The 16,187-nt window shown below is 42.0% G+C and overlaps 1 protein-coding gene across 6 annotated transcripts in view; it reads right to left on the reverse strand.

Annotated features, from left to right (window-relative positions):
• The window catches only part of KDM3B (lysine demethylase 3B), a 57,771-nt gene extending 44,738 nt beyond the window's left edge, over nucleotides 1–13,033 (reverse strand). For 2 of the 6 annotated variants that reach the window (XM_045576541.1, XM_036425005.2), the window contains exon 1: nucleotides 12,731–13,033. In XM_045576541.1, coding sequence (XP_045432497.1) covers nucleotides 12,731–12,937 — 207 coding nt within the window. In that variant the 5' untranslated portion in view covers nucleotides 12,938–13,033. The remainder of the gene's footprint in view (nucleotides 1–12,730) is intronic. The other 4 variants (XM_045576540.1, XM_045576542.1, XM_036425006.2 and 1 more) reach the window with 4 other exon arrangements.
• Nucleotides 13,034–16,187: the final 3,154 nt, after the last annotated feature.

The raw sequence follows: 16,187 nt of genomic DNA on the forward strand, positions 1-16,187 counted from the left end.
GTTCTTCACTATCATGACCTAGAGTGGAAGCAGTGAGGCTAGGAAGGAAATGATTTGTGCCTGTGAGAATCCGTGACTCTTTTTAAAATATATATATTTTTATTGATTCCAGAGAAGAAAGGAGAGGGAGATAGAAACATCAATGATGAGAAAGAATCATTGATTGAGCCCACAACCCACGCATGTGCCCTTAACCAGAATCGAACCCAGGACCCTTCAGTTCACAGGCTGACTATCTACTAAGCCGAACTGGTTAGGGCTCCATGACTCTTAACATAAAGATTGATGACTTAAGACTGGCTGGATAATGGAAAAGGGAAATTTTTTAAATGACTTGGATTTTGCATCCCATAGAACTGTCAGAAGGCAATGGCAATAGACAAGCCATGAAAAGGAGCATGGAGTGTTCAATGCCCATGCTGAATCTGACCCTGAGTGAGTGTTCTACTGGCCATCACTTAGAAAACCAGAGGTTGCCAAAACCGGTTTGGCTCAGTGGATAGAGTCTGCAGACTGAAGGGTCCCAGGTTCGATTCAGGTCAAGGTCATGTATCTTGGTTGCGGGCATGTCCCTGGTGGGGGGTGTGCAGGAGGCAGCTGGTCGATGTTTCTCTTTCATCAATGTTTCTGGCTCTCTATCCCTCTCCCTTCCTCTCTGTGAAAAATCAATAAAATATATTTTTTTAAAAAGAAAAAAAAAAGAAAACCAGAGGTTGAGGCTCCCTGGTGACCAACAGCTAGGTGTCACGCTGCAGTTCTAACCTACCAACCACTTTAAAAGTCAACATGAGTCACAAAATTCTAAGTCATACCAACACACAGATATAAGAACAACACTAAAAGAAGTCATTGTACTAATAAAACTGTCACAATTCTTATTCTTTGTATATAACAACTTAAACATTTAAAAAAATTAATATTCATGCCCAGCTGGCATGGCTCAGTGGCTGAGGGTCGACTTATGGGCCAGGAGGTCACTGTTCGATTCCCGGTCAGGGCACATACCTGGGTTGCAGGCTCAATTCCCAATGTGGGGAGTGTGTAGAAAGCAACCAATCAGTGATTCTCTCTCCTCATTGATGTTTCTATTTCTCTGTCTCCCTTCCTCTCTGAATCAATTAAAAAATATTTAAATAAATAACATTCAGGAATCCTATCATCACATAAGTGAAAACATGAGGGAAAAGCAGAAATATCTGAAAGCTAGATTTCACCTAATTTAAGGGCAATTATCTCTTAAACTGTCTGGGCAAAGGATATGGAACAAAGTGTTTAACTTGACAACAATCACAGTACTGTTTGCTTTGGGATCAAACAACAGTTCCCGGCTAATAATGACTTTGTTTTGAGAGTAATATGGAATGTGGACATATGTAAACATGTTTTCCCAACAGTGAGGCTTACTTCTGGCCCGAGAACTGTGCCTCACCTCCAACTAGATTAATGGAAAGAGTTAAAACATGTAAGGTAAGGAATCATATCAGATCAAAGTACATAGAATGCAAACTGGTAAAATGGCTGTGACCAGGCCCCATAACAGGAAGAAGGGATATAAACTAACAAAAATCAATGGTAGTGATTGGATTGAGTCAGAGGTGGTCAAGGAAAGTTGATAATCTGAACAGAACAGGACTAACACAGTTTGAGTTGATTTTTAAAAAGTCTTAAGCCCCGGCTTAGTTGGTTGGGGGTCATCCCATGCACTGAAAGGCTGCTAGTTAGATTCTCAGTCAGGGTACATGCCTGGGTCGTCAGCTTAATCTCCAGAAGGAGTGCAGGAGGCAGCTCAATGTTTCTCACAACTCTCTCTCCCCCACTCCCTTCCTCTCTCTCTAAAAATCAATTTTAAAAATGTTTTTTAAGTTTTAAATTTTTTTCTATTATGAGTATAAGTAGTATATAGCACTTCATGCTATAGCTAGAACCCAAGGATGAGATGTAAAATATTTCATTAGTTGCCGGGACCGGTTTGGCTCAATGGATAGAGCATCGGCTTGGGGACTGAAGGGCCCCGGGTTCGATTCCGGTCAAGGGCATGTACCTTGGTTGTGGGCATATCCCCAGTAGGGGGTGTGCAAGAGGCAGCTAATCGATGACTCTCTCTCATTGATGTTTCGAACTCTCTATCTCTCTCCCTTCCACTCTGTACAAAAATCAATAAAATATATTTAAAAATAAAAAATAAAAAAATAAAACTTAATAAAAAAAATATTTCATTAGTTAAGGAGAGCTAGTGATAAAACTTGCTTTCATCTCAAAATTCCTTTCATGGCCTATATGTGATTCACATTCATTTCAGTGACATTAAACTCAAATGAATTCTTGAAAGTATTTTTTAATAATTAATTTCAGAGAGAAAGGGAGAGGGAGAGAGATAGAAACATCAATGATGAGAAATACTGATCACCTGCCTCCTTGCCTCCTTTTAATTGTTTTTAATATGCCAATCAGAGCCATTTACAGCTTACTTAGTAGTACTCTCTTCCTCAGTGGATAGAGTCCTGGGTTCAAGTCAAGGGCACATGCCCCGGTTTTGGGCTCAGTCCCCAGAAGGAGGCATGCAAGAAGCAGTTGATCAGTGATTCTCTCTCTTCCTCTCCCTCTCTGAAATCAATAAAATATATTAAATAAATAAATAAATGCCTAAAAATATATTTAAAAATTTAAATTTAAAAAAGAAAAATGAACAAGTTACAGATTATTAGGAAGGGAGAGGGGTGGTTGGGGCACAGGAAGAGGATTGGCATAGCAGAGCTTGAATGGAGGGGAGAAATAAAAGTCATCTACTAAGATGGGCTCCTAGTGGCTAACTGGGCTCAAATTAAAAATAAACAAACAAGCCAAAATTGGTTTGGCTCAGTGGATAGGGCATCGGCCTGAAGACTGAAAGGTCCCAGGTTCGATTCTGGCCAAGGGCATGTACCTTGGTTGCGAGGCAGCTGATCGATGATTCTCTCTCATTGATGTTTCTAACTCTCTGTCCCTCTCTCTTCCTCTCTGTGGGGAAAAAAAAATCAATTATATATATAGATAGATAGATAGATAGATAGATAGATATGTTTTTTTTTAAAGTAAATTTTCATGGGTTCTTAATCAAGAGTAGCTTTCTGAGAGTGCATTTTCACTACAGTACATTTAGAGAAGAGAGATAGCTTTCTACCAATTATCCCCAATTTTTTTCTACTTTCTAACATTCTCAATAAATTAAATGTTAAGTACTTGAATAGCACAGGGATGACCTGAATCAAACTTCAAGCATATATAGTACTTTTAGGGGCTGTGTATGGAATCATAAAGTTCTAGATTTGCATCCCAACTTCCCCATTTCTTAGCATGTAGCCAGGCGCCACTTTAGCCTCTTTGAGTCTCACTTCCTTTCCTAATAATAGGGACAGTTTAAGTACCTCAAAGGATTGTCATGGGATTAAAGCACAAAACGCCTAGCAGACCATGGGTTCCTAATAAGCATAGATTCTTTAAGCAAACTCATTAATACTGGTCAGATTATAACCATTATGACAAAAAAATTTAAAAATTAAAAAAAAAGCCGGGACCGGTTTGGCTTAGTGGATAGATCGTCGACCTGCGGACTGAAAGGTCCCGGGTTCGATTCCGGTCAAGGGCATGTACCTTGGTTGCGGGCACATCCCCCGTGGGGGGTGTGCAAGAGGCAGCTGGTCGATGTTTCTCTCTCATCGACATTTCTAACTCTCTGTCCCTCTCAATTCCTCTCTGTGTAAAATCAATAAAATATATTTTAAAAAAAATTAAAAAAAAATTGCTATTGCTATAACAAGAATCTTAAGTATGTATATTTGTTTCCATAATACCACTCTTGGCATCAATCCTAGGAAATAACTATAAACATATAAAAAACTTTATTCACAAAAATGTTCATCACAGAATTATTGATTAAGCCTAGAATCTGCAACAATTTCAATATCCAATGAGAAGGGAACAATTAAATAAATTACTCAGCCAATAAAAATTGTACGATTTTGCTGCCCTAATCAGTTTGGCTCAGTGGATAAAGCATTGGCCTGCAGACTGAAGGGACCTGGGTTCGATTCCAGTAAAGGGCATGTACCTTGGTTGTGGGCACAACCCCAGTAGGGGGCATGCAGGAGGCAGCTCACCAATGGTTCTCTCATTGATGTTTCTAACTCTATCTCTCTCCCTTCTTCTCTGTAAAAAAAAAATCAGTAAAATATATATATTTTAAAAAGATTTTGCTATTGAGCACTTGTTTTCCTTTTAGTTACAAAAACAATACATATTACCTGTGAAAAATACAGAAGCACCAAGAAAATTAAAATCACCCATAATAAAAGTTTTTAGTAATACAGGAAAAAAATTGCCATATTAAATGAAAAAGCAAAATTCAAAATTGAAACTACAGTATTCAACTTTTTACAATTCTAAAAAAGAAAAGATTAGTTAGAATATGTATCAAAATATAAACAACAGTTCTTAATGAGTTGCAACACTGCAGGAAATATTCTTGTTATTATTAAAATAATTTCTACATTTTGTATAATAGTCATGCATTACTTGAGAATCAGAAAAACAAAGTATCTATAGCTTCTAATTTAACAACCCAAACGTAAATCACAAAAAATCAATGGATGGATTGGGGTCCCAAATATAAGTCCAATAATGTCAAGATAAGAAAGTTGGTAGTAAGTCCATATTAAGAAAAATTACATAAGAAGAAGCTTAAAGATCAATCATAAATATCTTACAACTGGGGATTTTAGAGTAGAAATCCTATAATAAATCAGCATTGAAAGTTAACCTAATATTGGCTTCTAAATATTTTATTTTTTAAGATAGGGTGGTCAGAGAAGGCCTTTTGAAATAATAAGAGCCCTGACCAGTTTTCTCTGGCTAGAGCGTTGGCCTACAGACTGAAGGGTCTTGAGTTCAATTCCTGGACCAAGGCACAAAACCTGGTCGTAGGTTCAATCCCCAGCTGAGGAAAACAATCAATCAATGTGTCTAATGCATGGATGTCTCTCTCTCCCTCTTTCCCTCTCCCCTGTCCTTTCCACTCTAAAAATCAATGGAAAAATATCCTCGCTCCTCAGGTGAAAATTAAAAACAAACAACAACAACAACAAAAAACCCCACAACTTTTTAAAAGGAAAAAATAAAATTCTCCAAAAAGAAAAAAAGAAAGAAAAATGTCTGTGCTCCCTATTCTTGATGAACTTACAATCTAATAGGGGAGATAGTTATATATTTTGTTATATAACACACACACAAAAAATAGATAAATATTCCAAGTGAGATATCCACAAAGCGCTAAAGAATAAAAAGGACATAGTGGGGATTCAGAAAAGCTTTATAGAAATGTTGAACCTAGAATAGAGAAGCTTTCTTTTCTCTTTATAGGATTCGGATGGATGACATTAAAAGCATAGGGCCGTGGTCAGCAAACTGTGGCTCGAGAGCCACATGTGGCTCTTCCACAAAGTACTACGGCCTGCATGAGTCTATTTTGAAGAAGTGGCGTTAGAAGTTTAAGTTTAAAACATTTGGCTCTCAAAAGAAATTTCAATCGTTGTACTGTTGATATTTGGCTCTGTTGACTAATGAGTTTTGCCGACCACTGGCCTAGGGTAAAAGGGGGAAGGAAGCAATGGAAACCAGAGAGAACTAGGAAAGTGGAGGATTACCAGATCAGGGCTGCTTGTTCTAAATGTCCTTTTGGCAATACCCAATTTTCCTTGCCTGATATCTTTGCACAGTAGGGATCCTTCTTATCTGTAATTTGGTCTATGAGTGGGGGCTCTGTGAATATCTCTGGATAGGTATATTTCCTACTGTAAATTAAAAACCTTACATATGGATTTACAAATCAGTCTCCAGAGAGTTTAGTTAGTAAGACTCAGTCTCCTAGGGCCTGATTACCCCCGAAGACACACAAAAAACTGAGTTTCTGCCCTTGCAAAACCGTGATCACACTATATGAGTTACCACTAAACAAACAAGTAGACTTTCCCATTAACAGACGACAGTAAAAGATGTTCTGGCGAGAGAGAGAGTGGGGGGAGAGCTTAAAAACCACAACCTGTCAAAGGCACTGGAAAACTGAGAAGCAGCAACAGGTGCTGTGTCCCCCAGGCCGTGGGGAAGCAAAGCTTACAGGAGCCCACCCCAGCTGTTGTCAAGAGAATCACTAACAACAGAAAACGGCACGTTACCCACCATTTAGGAGGGTAGAGGATAAACTAAGTTAATCAGAACAAGTTGGGGATGAGAACCAAGGAAATACTAAAGAAAGAAATAAGCCCTTGTCAGGTGGGGAGTTAGTAAAGCAACTCTTAGAAACAAATTAGTAATTAAGAGGGGAGATTTGATTGTGTTAGTAAAGGGAGAGGACTAAATGGCCAGTTTATAATGTGCATAGCGCTAAAACAAATAGAATGAAAAGACAAATTAAAATAGAGGTATTAAAATTACACACGCCTATAAGACAACCTTAAAAAATTTAACCATGTATATGAAGCACTTGAGTGCCTGAAAAACTCAATGACGGCCTAATGTTTCCAAAATAGACCCTTCTAAAAACCAAACCAAACCAAACCAAAAAGATCCTCCTGCTATAAGAGTTAAGATGAAAAGTGTGCTTAGAAGAGTTCAGACTTAAATGTTAAATATTCCTTTGTAATATTTAAGTCTCATTTTATTTAAAGTTCTCTAAATTGTACATTGATTCATAAAAACACATTCTATTTAGTTCAATAAACAGAGCATAATTTCAGATATCACTCGGGTATTTATTTAACTTGAAATTATAGGCAATGAAAGGACATTTAAGGATAATTATCAAAAGCCATAAACTCCCATTTCAATTAGGCTGAAGTTTAGGTTGAGAATAAATACTAATGGATTACACACTGAAAACATGGTATTATACTACCTGGGACACCTGACTATAGTTATTATATATCTAGAAACAAAGTAGAGAGGTATTTATTATAAAGGCCAGCTAACCTGAGACAAAGAGGAAAGGCTGGCAGGTAAGGAAAAAATAAATAAATAATAAGGCAGATATGCTTTCTTTCCTCTGGGAAGACTCCAGATAGAAGAAACACGGTACTAGCCCAGATACTGCTATAATTACTTCATTATCTCAAATCAAAGGAAAGAAGTATTTTAGAATCCACTTTTTGCCCAGATTAAGAGGAAATATCCTATATAATAAAAGGATAATATGCAAATCTACCAAATGGCAGAACGACCGGTCACTATGATGCACTGACCACGAGGGAGCAGACACTCAACGCAGGAGCTGCCCTCTGGTGGTCAGTGCGCTCCCACTGGGAGAGTGCCACTCAGCCAGAAGCTGGCTTATGTCTGGCGAGCACAGTGGCGGTGGCAGGGGCCTCTCAGCCTCCGAGGCAGGTCTAAGGAGCAGCAAGTAGGTGGGAGGTAAGGAGCCAGGGCTCCTGGTCTACAAGGGCACAGGCCGGGCTGAGGGACACCCTTCCTCCTCTCCCCACCAATTCCATGCACCAGGCCTCTAGTTAAGAGAGAAAAATAAGGCAGAGCCCAGCAGGTGTTGCTCAGTGGTTGAGGGTCTACCTATAAACCAGGAGGTCATGGTTCAATTCCCAGTCAGGGCAGAGGCTGGGGTTGTGGGCTCGATCTCCAATAGGAGGCAAGCAGGAGGCAGCTAATCAATGAGTCTCATCACTTGTTTCTTTCTCTCCTTCTCCCTTCCTCTCTGAAATCAATTTAAAATGCTATTTTTAAAAAAGTAAGGGAAGTAGATATGCTTTCAAGTCTTCTTGCAAGTTCTGGATAGCTGAAATAGCTAAGAAATGCATTCAAAATAGCAATGCTACCAGAGCATCATTTAATTCTTCCAAACAGCAACAAAAAGATAGTTTATTTAATAAAATGGTGTTGCCACAATTGGTTACACCTTAGGAAAAAAGTATCATCCCTCCCCCACCTGTCATTTACAAAAATATTTCACATGGACCAAAGATCTCAAAGTAAAAATAAATACATGAAAATATTAAAAATTTTGAAGAATATTTATATAGACTCAAGATGGGGTAGCTCTACTCAAGCAAGTAAACCCAGAAGTCACTAAGAATGGTGAGATAGCCCTGACGGGTTTGGCTCAGTGGATAGAGTGTCAGCCTGCGCACTGAAGGGTCCCAGGTTCGATTCCGGTCAAGGGCATGTACCTCGGCTGCGGGCACATCCCCAGTAGGGAGTGTGCGGGAGGCAGCTGATCAAAGTTTCTCTCTAATCTATGTTTGTTTGTTTTTTTAATCGATGTTTTTTACTCTTCATCCCTCTCCCTCCCTCTGGGGGGGGGGGGAATCAATAAAATATATTTTTTTAAAAATCAAAAAACCATTACTGGCATGGTTCAATGGTTGGTTGAATGATCTATGAACCAGGTGGTCAGGGATCGATTCAAGGTCAGGATTCAATTTCTGGTCAGGGCACATGCCTGGGTTGTGGGCTCAATCCCAGTGTGGGATGTGCAGGAAGATTCTCTCTCATCATTGATGTTTCTCTCTCTCCCTCTCCCCTCCTCTCTGAAATCAACAAAATATGTTTCCTTTCCTTCCTTCCACTCTCCCTAAAAATCAATGGAAAAAATAATCCTGGGATGAGGATTAACAAAAAAAAAATGGTGATATAAAAATTTTATTTTTCTGTGTGACAAAGCAACTTAAAAACAAAGTCAAAAGACTTATGAGAGCCCTAGCCTGTTTGGCTCAGTGGATAAAGCATCAGCTTGCAAAAGGTCCCAGGTTCAATCCTCACTGGAGGGACTTGCAGGAGGCAGCCAATCCATGATTCTCTCTCATCATGTATGTTTTTTTCTCTCTCTCTCTCATTCTTCCTTCCTCTCTGAAATAATATATATATATATATATATATATATATACACACACACACATATATATATATATTTTAAAGACAAATGAGAAAATTGCAAAAACAATTGACAAATAATGGCATTACTATCACTAATATGCACAGAAGTTGTATAAAGTGATAACTCTCATTTTTTTCAGAGACATAATACAGGCATAAACAACCACACAGGAGGCAGCTGATCAATGATTCTTTCATCACTGATGTTTCTCTCTCTCTCCCTTTCTCCCTGAAATCAATATATATATATATATATATATATATATATATATATATATATATATATATATATATATATATTAAAGATAACCCATAAAAGAAATGTAAAAGGCCAACAGACATAGAAAATTACTGGTGGTCATGAAAATGCTAGGTACTATTTTTCACCCATCAGATAGACAAAAATTACAAAGATGATAGTGAGGATGGCAAGGGTTAGGTGACACAAGCATTGCATGCATACTCTACTGGTGGGAGTATGAAATAATATAATCTTATTGGAAAATAACTTGGCACTACTAATAAAATTAAAAGTATATAGATTCAACCCAACAATTCCACTCCTGGATCATTGAACTACATAAACAAAAACCATGATTAATTACACAAAGAGATAAATACAAGTTTATTAATCACAGCATTGTAGTGCCAAAAATTATAAATAACTTGAATGTCCTTCCGTAAGGGGGAATAAATTATAGTACAGCCATATTATGGAATATAATTAGTTTTCTAAAAGGAAGAGTAAGATCTATAGGTATTGATGCCCATGATATAATGTTAAATGGGAAAAAGAAAATAAGCAGGCTTTAGATATTGTGTAGCATGCCATTTGCTTTAAAAAGCAACCCTATGTATAGGAATGAACAGTTTTATACTTTTTGTAACAGTATTAAGAAAAACAAGTGAAGCCTTTGATAAATGGGAGCTGGTTAAGGATTAATATTGTTGGCTTTTCCCTGTATACTTTTGGTTGTTTGACATTTTGCAAAATGTAAGTTTTGCTTTTATAACAATAAAAGGAAAATCCACCTTCTTTGGTGTGTTTTGGTGGTGGGGTTTTTAAAACAACCATCCCAACATCTGTGAAGGTCTAAAGGTCTATGCGATTTATATGGACCAATAATGATTCAGGAACACAAAGAGGACACTGAGTTAGAAAAGTTAGAGATAAATACATATAAAGCCATTAAACTAATTTTGCAACAAGACAAAAAAAAAAAAAAAAGACTTAAAAACCCAACAGGCTTATTTTGAACTACAATAAAAGAAACTGGAGGGGGGGGGGGGAGCTGTTTTCCTACTTACTCTAAAAATCTTAGTAGTTGTCAGCATGGCTTTGATGATGAAGATGCTCAACACATCAACAAATCTCCCAATCAAGAGGATCCTGACTCTCCTTTTCTTCATAATTCATCTTAAGGTAGCACAAGGCTTTGATACTCTTTTCCCAAAAAGTGTTCATTAAATGGATCAGGGCTATATTTTGAAAGATTTCTGAATCAAAAGTATTTATAAAGAGGATATTAATAGAGCCTAAAATTGAGAAGTGTTTCCAATCACTTCAAAAGCTCATTTATCCAACCCTCGCTCAAACTTAACAGGGGGCGCCCTGCTATGCATTACTCAAAACCAAGCATGCCTGAAAACATCTTAAACAACTGAATGAAGAGCTGCCCAATCACAGGCCAGCGGCTTGCAAACTCCACCCTTGAGTACAGGAAGAACACTTTTGATTGGAAGAAGGTTGTGTTTACTACGGTGTGGTGCAAATTGGAAAGGCCCACATGTCTAGGGCCCAAAGGAAAGCTCTTTAATGAAAAAGGAAAACAAACGGCCAATTCTGACCCTACATTAGTCATTGTCAATAGCAGAACCTCATCATAGCAACAGCAATTCTTGAGCAATTTTGCAAACTGGTGAAAATTCCTGAAGACCATTTTTGTTGGTTGTTTTCTCATCTATGTCCCTTGCTATTCATACAAGCACAGTGTATTCTCAAAACCCAAACCTGCCTTTGCTTCTAATGCATACAGCTCCATGCAAGGCCTCAATATCTGAGAATCACTGCAACTTTTACTTGGTGTGAGAAACAAATTCCATGGACCCAGTAGGAAAATTATTCAGTATTTAGCTTAGAGGTGTCCAGCATCTCAGTGAGCTTCTAAAACGTCTGTCCTTAGGGAGCTCAGTGAACAATAACCTGCATGGGTAGCCATTTCAGGTGCAGAGCTCATTAGCAATTCATGAAATGGAGGAAACAACTAGAATATAAAATTCAGAATGAAAACCTAGGCCTGTGGTCAAAGTGTGCATATAATGGAAGAACTTAAGTATGTTTTACATTCAAGGTAGCAAATTACTGGATCTCACAGGGACACTCCTCCCTCACCCCCCCATCTCACCTAGAAAGCAGCAATCTTTTAAAGAAAGCATAGAGGAATTTAAATGCAAATCTCCTTAATCCTCCTCACACCCTTATATTCCAGACATCCTTTTACAAATTTGCCCCAAGGAAGCCTCACCAATACCCTCAAGCAGCCTTTTCTTATGTAGCGTGGAGAAAGATAAAAGCAAATAAACTCAAGAAGCAGAAGCAAAGCCTAAGCCGGTCACCTGTCAAGCAACCAGATAAAGCCTCTATCCCGGGGTTGGGAGGTGTAACATCACTGATCAATAGAAAAATTAGTAACAGAAACCTACAACATTACTATTAAATCTCCTCCAATGCGTCTGCGTTTATAGCGAACACAAGTTCACACAGAAAACGTACCTTCTGCCTACTGACCCATTCCATTCCAAAAGAACCCTGCTATTTTCTCATAGCCTTATTTCAAAAGAGAAGCTAGGGCTGCTATAAGAAAAAAATGAAGAAAAAAAAAATGAGGAACTCAAAGAGGCTTGCCAAAGCTCAAAGACTGAATATATATATATTTTTTTACCGCCACATTAACAAAAAATAGCACGTCATGTTCCCGAATGCTGGTGAAGTTCTATTACTGAACAACTTTTCATCACGAAATAACGCCAAGGCAAAGGACTAAAAAAAAAAAAAAAAAAAAAAAAAAAAAAAGCGGTCAAGCCCCAACACAAAGTTTCAAAACAAAACCTCTCCCAAGGTTAGGAGAGAGGAGCAGCCGAGTGGAGAGCAGCACAGGCAGGTCTCCATCGTAGCAACAATCTGCAGCTCCTGTCACCAGGAGGGCGAGGAGAGCCGAGCCCCGGGTCCCGGGAGCGGGCGGCAGGAGCCGGCGGGCTGAGCCCGGCTCGGACGCGGAGGAAGTGGCTGCCAGAGATAGAAACGCCCGGAGGAGCCGCTCCCCCGACGGCCGGGGCCGCTCCCGCCGCCCGCGCTCCCGCCCCGCTCGGGCTCCCGGAGGGGAGCGGGGAGCAGGTCGGGCAGCGCCGCGGATCGCAGCTCCGCTCGGCCAGGGGCGGCGGCGGCCACACCGGCCGAACTCGGAGGGGCCGGGAGCCCGGGTTCTGGAGCCGCTGCCCGGAGGCGTGGGGGGGAGGGAGGGGGCCGGAGAAGGGTCGCTCAGGAGGCGGGGCCTGCGGCTGGAGGCAGCAGCTTCGGTGCCCTGGCCGCCCCCCACCCCCACCCCCGGGAAACCGGGGCGCGCACCCCGACGCGGAAGCCATGCTGGTCAGAACTCGGGGTGCTGAGAGGAGCCGGTGGGGGGCGCTAAGGAGATTTGGGGGGGGGGGCACGGAACTGGGTCACCCCCCACCCCACCGCCCCCTCACAATGGCCCCCGGGGAGGCCGCCCCGCAGGCCCCGCAGCCCCGGCCTCGAGTGCCCGCCGCGGCCGTCACTCACCGCCAAGTCCTGGGGCACCGCCCCGCTCATGGCCCGCACCGTGCCGGCCCGCCAGGCCCGAGTGCGCAGCGCAGGCCCGGGATCTCCGCCCGCCGCCGCCGCCGCCGCCGCCGCCGCCGCCGGCACCGAGGCCGAAGCCGAGGCCGTGGTGTCCGCGAACAGAAGCAGCAGCCGCTTGCCCACCGGGGAGGCCGCCGCGTCCGCCATCGCCAGGGCCGGCCAGACCCTCGCTCCCGCCCGCCGCCTCCCACCACCTTCGCCGCCGAGCGCCCGATCCGCCCGCAAGGCCTCCCTCCGCACCACCCGCGGCCGCGGCTTCCCCCCCACCCCCCCAACAGCCACCACCAACCACCGGCGCCGCGCAGCGCCCCCGGTGGCCGGGAGCGGAGCCGCAGCCTGGGCGCCGCACAGCGCCCCCCGCGCACCGGAGCGGGGTGGCAGCTCCGGGCCCCTCGCAGCGCTCCGCCCCAACCTCCCCAGGGCCTGCAGTGCCCCCTGCGTCGAGGAGGGGAATTGCAGTTTCGGCGGGGGTGGGGAACTGGGCGGGTCCTTCAGTCCCCCAGGGCACCATCAGGGTCCCAGCCTTATTTCAGGGGGTCCCCTATCTTAGAAGGCTTTAGCTTACCCTCCTCGCAAAGACTTTTACTGGAGTGGGGAGCTGAGGGGCAAGGGACCTAGAGAATGAATGTTTTGAGCTGAGAGTTTAACACCCCAATACCTATTGATTTCCTATCCTGAACATGCCCTACCCCAGTGGTCAGCAAACTCTGTCAACAGAGCCGCAAACCAAGGCTCGCGAGCCGCCATTGTCTTTTAGGAAACTTTCTCGCCATTGGTCCATCAGACAGTATCTTTCTTCTCATTGGCCCATAACATGGTTATCATCCCATGACTTCATAGGTTCCTTTCCAATTGACCAATGTGTTACATCCATTGGATATGATACTGCCACTCTTGCCACTGGATGAAGGCCAATAAGCTTCCATCTTGATATCCTGACTTAACCCATAGAGCTTTTCCCCTTCTAAGTCAATAATGTAGTCTTTCCTACTTTATTATTCCACTAATAACGATGTCATTAAGTCCAGGTGTTTCTCAACTCATCTTTCAGGGCATTGGTAGGCAAGCTCATTAGTCAACAGAGCCAAGTATCAACAGTACAATTGAAATTTCTTTTGAGAGCCCAATTTCTTTAACTTAAACTATATAGGTAGGTACATTGTTATTAAGTTAATTAGGGTAAGTGGTAATTTTGTGGAAGAGACATACTCAAGGGGCCAAAGAACCGCATGTGGCTCGAGGACTGCCATTTGCCGACTAATGTTTTAGGGGAATTGGATAGGGACCAATGATGGGGATTCTTTTTTTCTGGTTTAGTAATAGTACCACCTTACTATGGAAGTAGTGGGGCTGGGGACAAAGAACCCCCCCCCCCCATCTGAATTCACATTAAGTGTGGGAGATCTATAGCTGCTGTTAGAAAGGGGATGTAGTGGAGAGATACTGAATATTTTGCTTAGGTTGTTTTCACTCCAGGCAATGGGAAACCTCAACAGTTAATGTTGGTAATGTCAGAGACTAGCACAGGTTCCATGTTATTATGGATGCAGAAACTGAGTAAGTATACAGACAAGATACAGGGTCTAGTACTAATTCATAATTGTTACCCTAAAAGTAGCTTTTCTTTCACAGATCTGCCCTACAGACAGGAAAGGGCAGTAGCAGGTTCTTTCACCAAAACTAATGTGCCTACCCAGTAATCCGCCCATAAGTTTGTCTTTACCCTTGACCTACTTTACTTATAGCAAAAATTGGGGGCAGGGATGGGAAGTGGGCACCAATGATTGACTTTAGTAAAAGTACAAAACATCTAGGGAAGTGAATCTAAACTTAACCTTGTGGAGCACCAAGGAAACATTTCTTTGGATTTTTCTCTCTCCTTATTCCTCATAACTTCCTTTTCCTATTGCCAAGCTGGGACCTAAGAATGCTTTCCTTGGCCAAGAGACACTTCTTAAAGCACAGGGCCCACAAGTTGTTAGTTAAGAAAGAACAAGCGTGAATCCATACAGGATCTAGCTTGCAGCTTTTCTAGAAAAATTCACCCCTAGAATTTTCTCCCATGAGCAGTTCTATTTACTACCCCAGTGTTCACAGAACAGAAACAGACATGTGCCTAAGCTCGGGGATAGAAAGGCAAAGGTGGGTAATCCATTCAGCAAACATGGCAAACACTTTTCACGTGCCAGTAACTTTTTTAGAGTGTTGGGGACACAACACTAAATAAAACAAAACCCTTGCCCTCAGAAAGTTTACACTTTCCTACATTGTTAGGACTGGTAAATGCAATCACATTTGGCATCACAGTCAATAAACAGTAGAAAAACCCAACAGAAAAATTGAACAAAAAGGAAAATAGTTGGGAAGAGTCATTTTAAATGTTCAAACTTTAACCCTGCCCCAACAGCCATTTTGAGTAAAGGAAAAAACCTATAATGCTGAGCTTCTTTAACTACATTCCATTGCCCCATCCCTTCTGAGCCCCTCCCTTTATCTCCAGGGCAGTAAGAGTACTATCTTTTTAGAATGTATTTTCATCCCCTCAAAGGTTCCTGCTCCAGGTAGTCAAGCCAATACTGTCCTCCTCACACTTCATTGGTATTCAATAATAAGGGCCACTAATTTGAAGCAGGAAACTGGGACGGAGGCTAAGCAACTTGACTCTTCTTGTTGCCCGGCAAGTCAGCACCAAACTGGTAAAGAAAGGGCATGCCTTAGGGACAGAGGCTCCCGCCTGGATCTCTAAGCAGCTACACTTCACCCACTCGCATTGGAAGAATGCTAACGTAGGAAAGAAGAAAGGGTGGAACAGAAAGATCTAAAGAAAGAGTGAAGCACACAGCTTCTTTCCAAAAATGAACGTTCAATTGAGGCATTGGGGGAAATAACACCTTCTAGGGCAAAAGAGAAGTTCTGCTGGTAGGATAATTTTACAAAGGCAGTTATTTTTAAGATGCGGAAGTTGTCTTAAGTCTTGGAAATCTGAATTCTGACGACTAAATCGCAATTTCTCCATCTTTTTTAAAAAAAGATTCCAGGTCAAGTCTCCCATCATGACTTTTTTCCCATTTCCCAAAGCCTACAAACCAGTCTAGACAAGTCCCTGCCTATTCCATCAAGCATTCTCAGCAAGCTAGAATGTATTAACAGTTCACTTCAATCTCTTAGAAGTGAGAGTGACAGTTGAGAAGAGACAGAGACTAAATCAAGACTGCCAGAAACAACCCAGGCCTGAACAGAAACCCAGGCCATCCGATATGATTGCTGTGGCCACATAGGACCTACAGACCAGATAGATACTGCCCTGGAAGGGCAAACGCCCAGCCATGCCATCGGAAGGGGCTGGAAGAGTTAGGTGGCCTTCTCCCTGCTTCCTCTTTTCCTTTCTTTGTGGTGA

Source organism: Pipistrellus kuhlii, unplaced genomic scaffold (assembly GCF_014108245.1).
Source record: "Pipistrellus kuhlii isolate mPipKuh1 unplaced genomic scaffold, mPipKuh1.p scaffold_m20_p_8, whole genome shotgun sequence".
NCBI classification, from domain to species: domain Eukaryota; kingdom Metazoa; phylum Chordata; class Mammalia; order Chiroptera; family Vespertilionidae; genus Pipistrellus; species Pipistrellus kuhlii.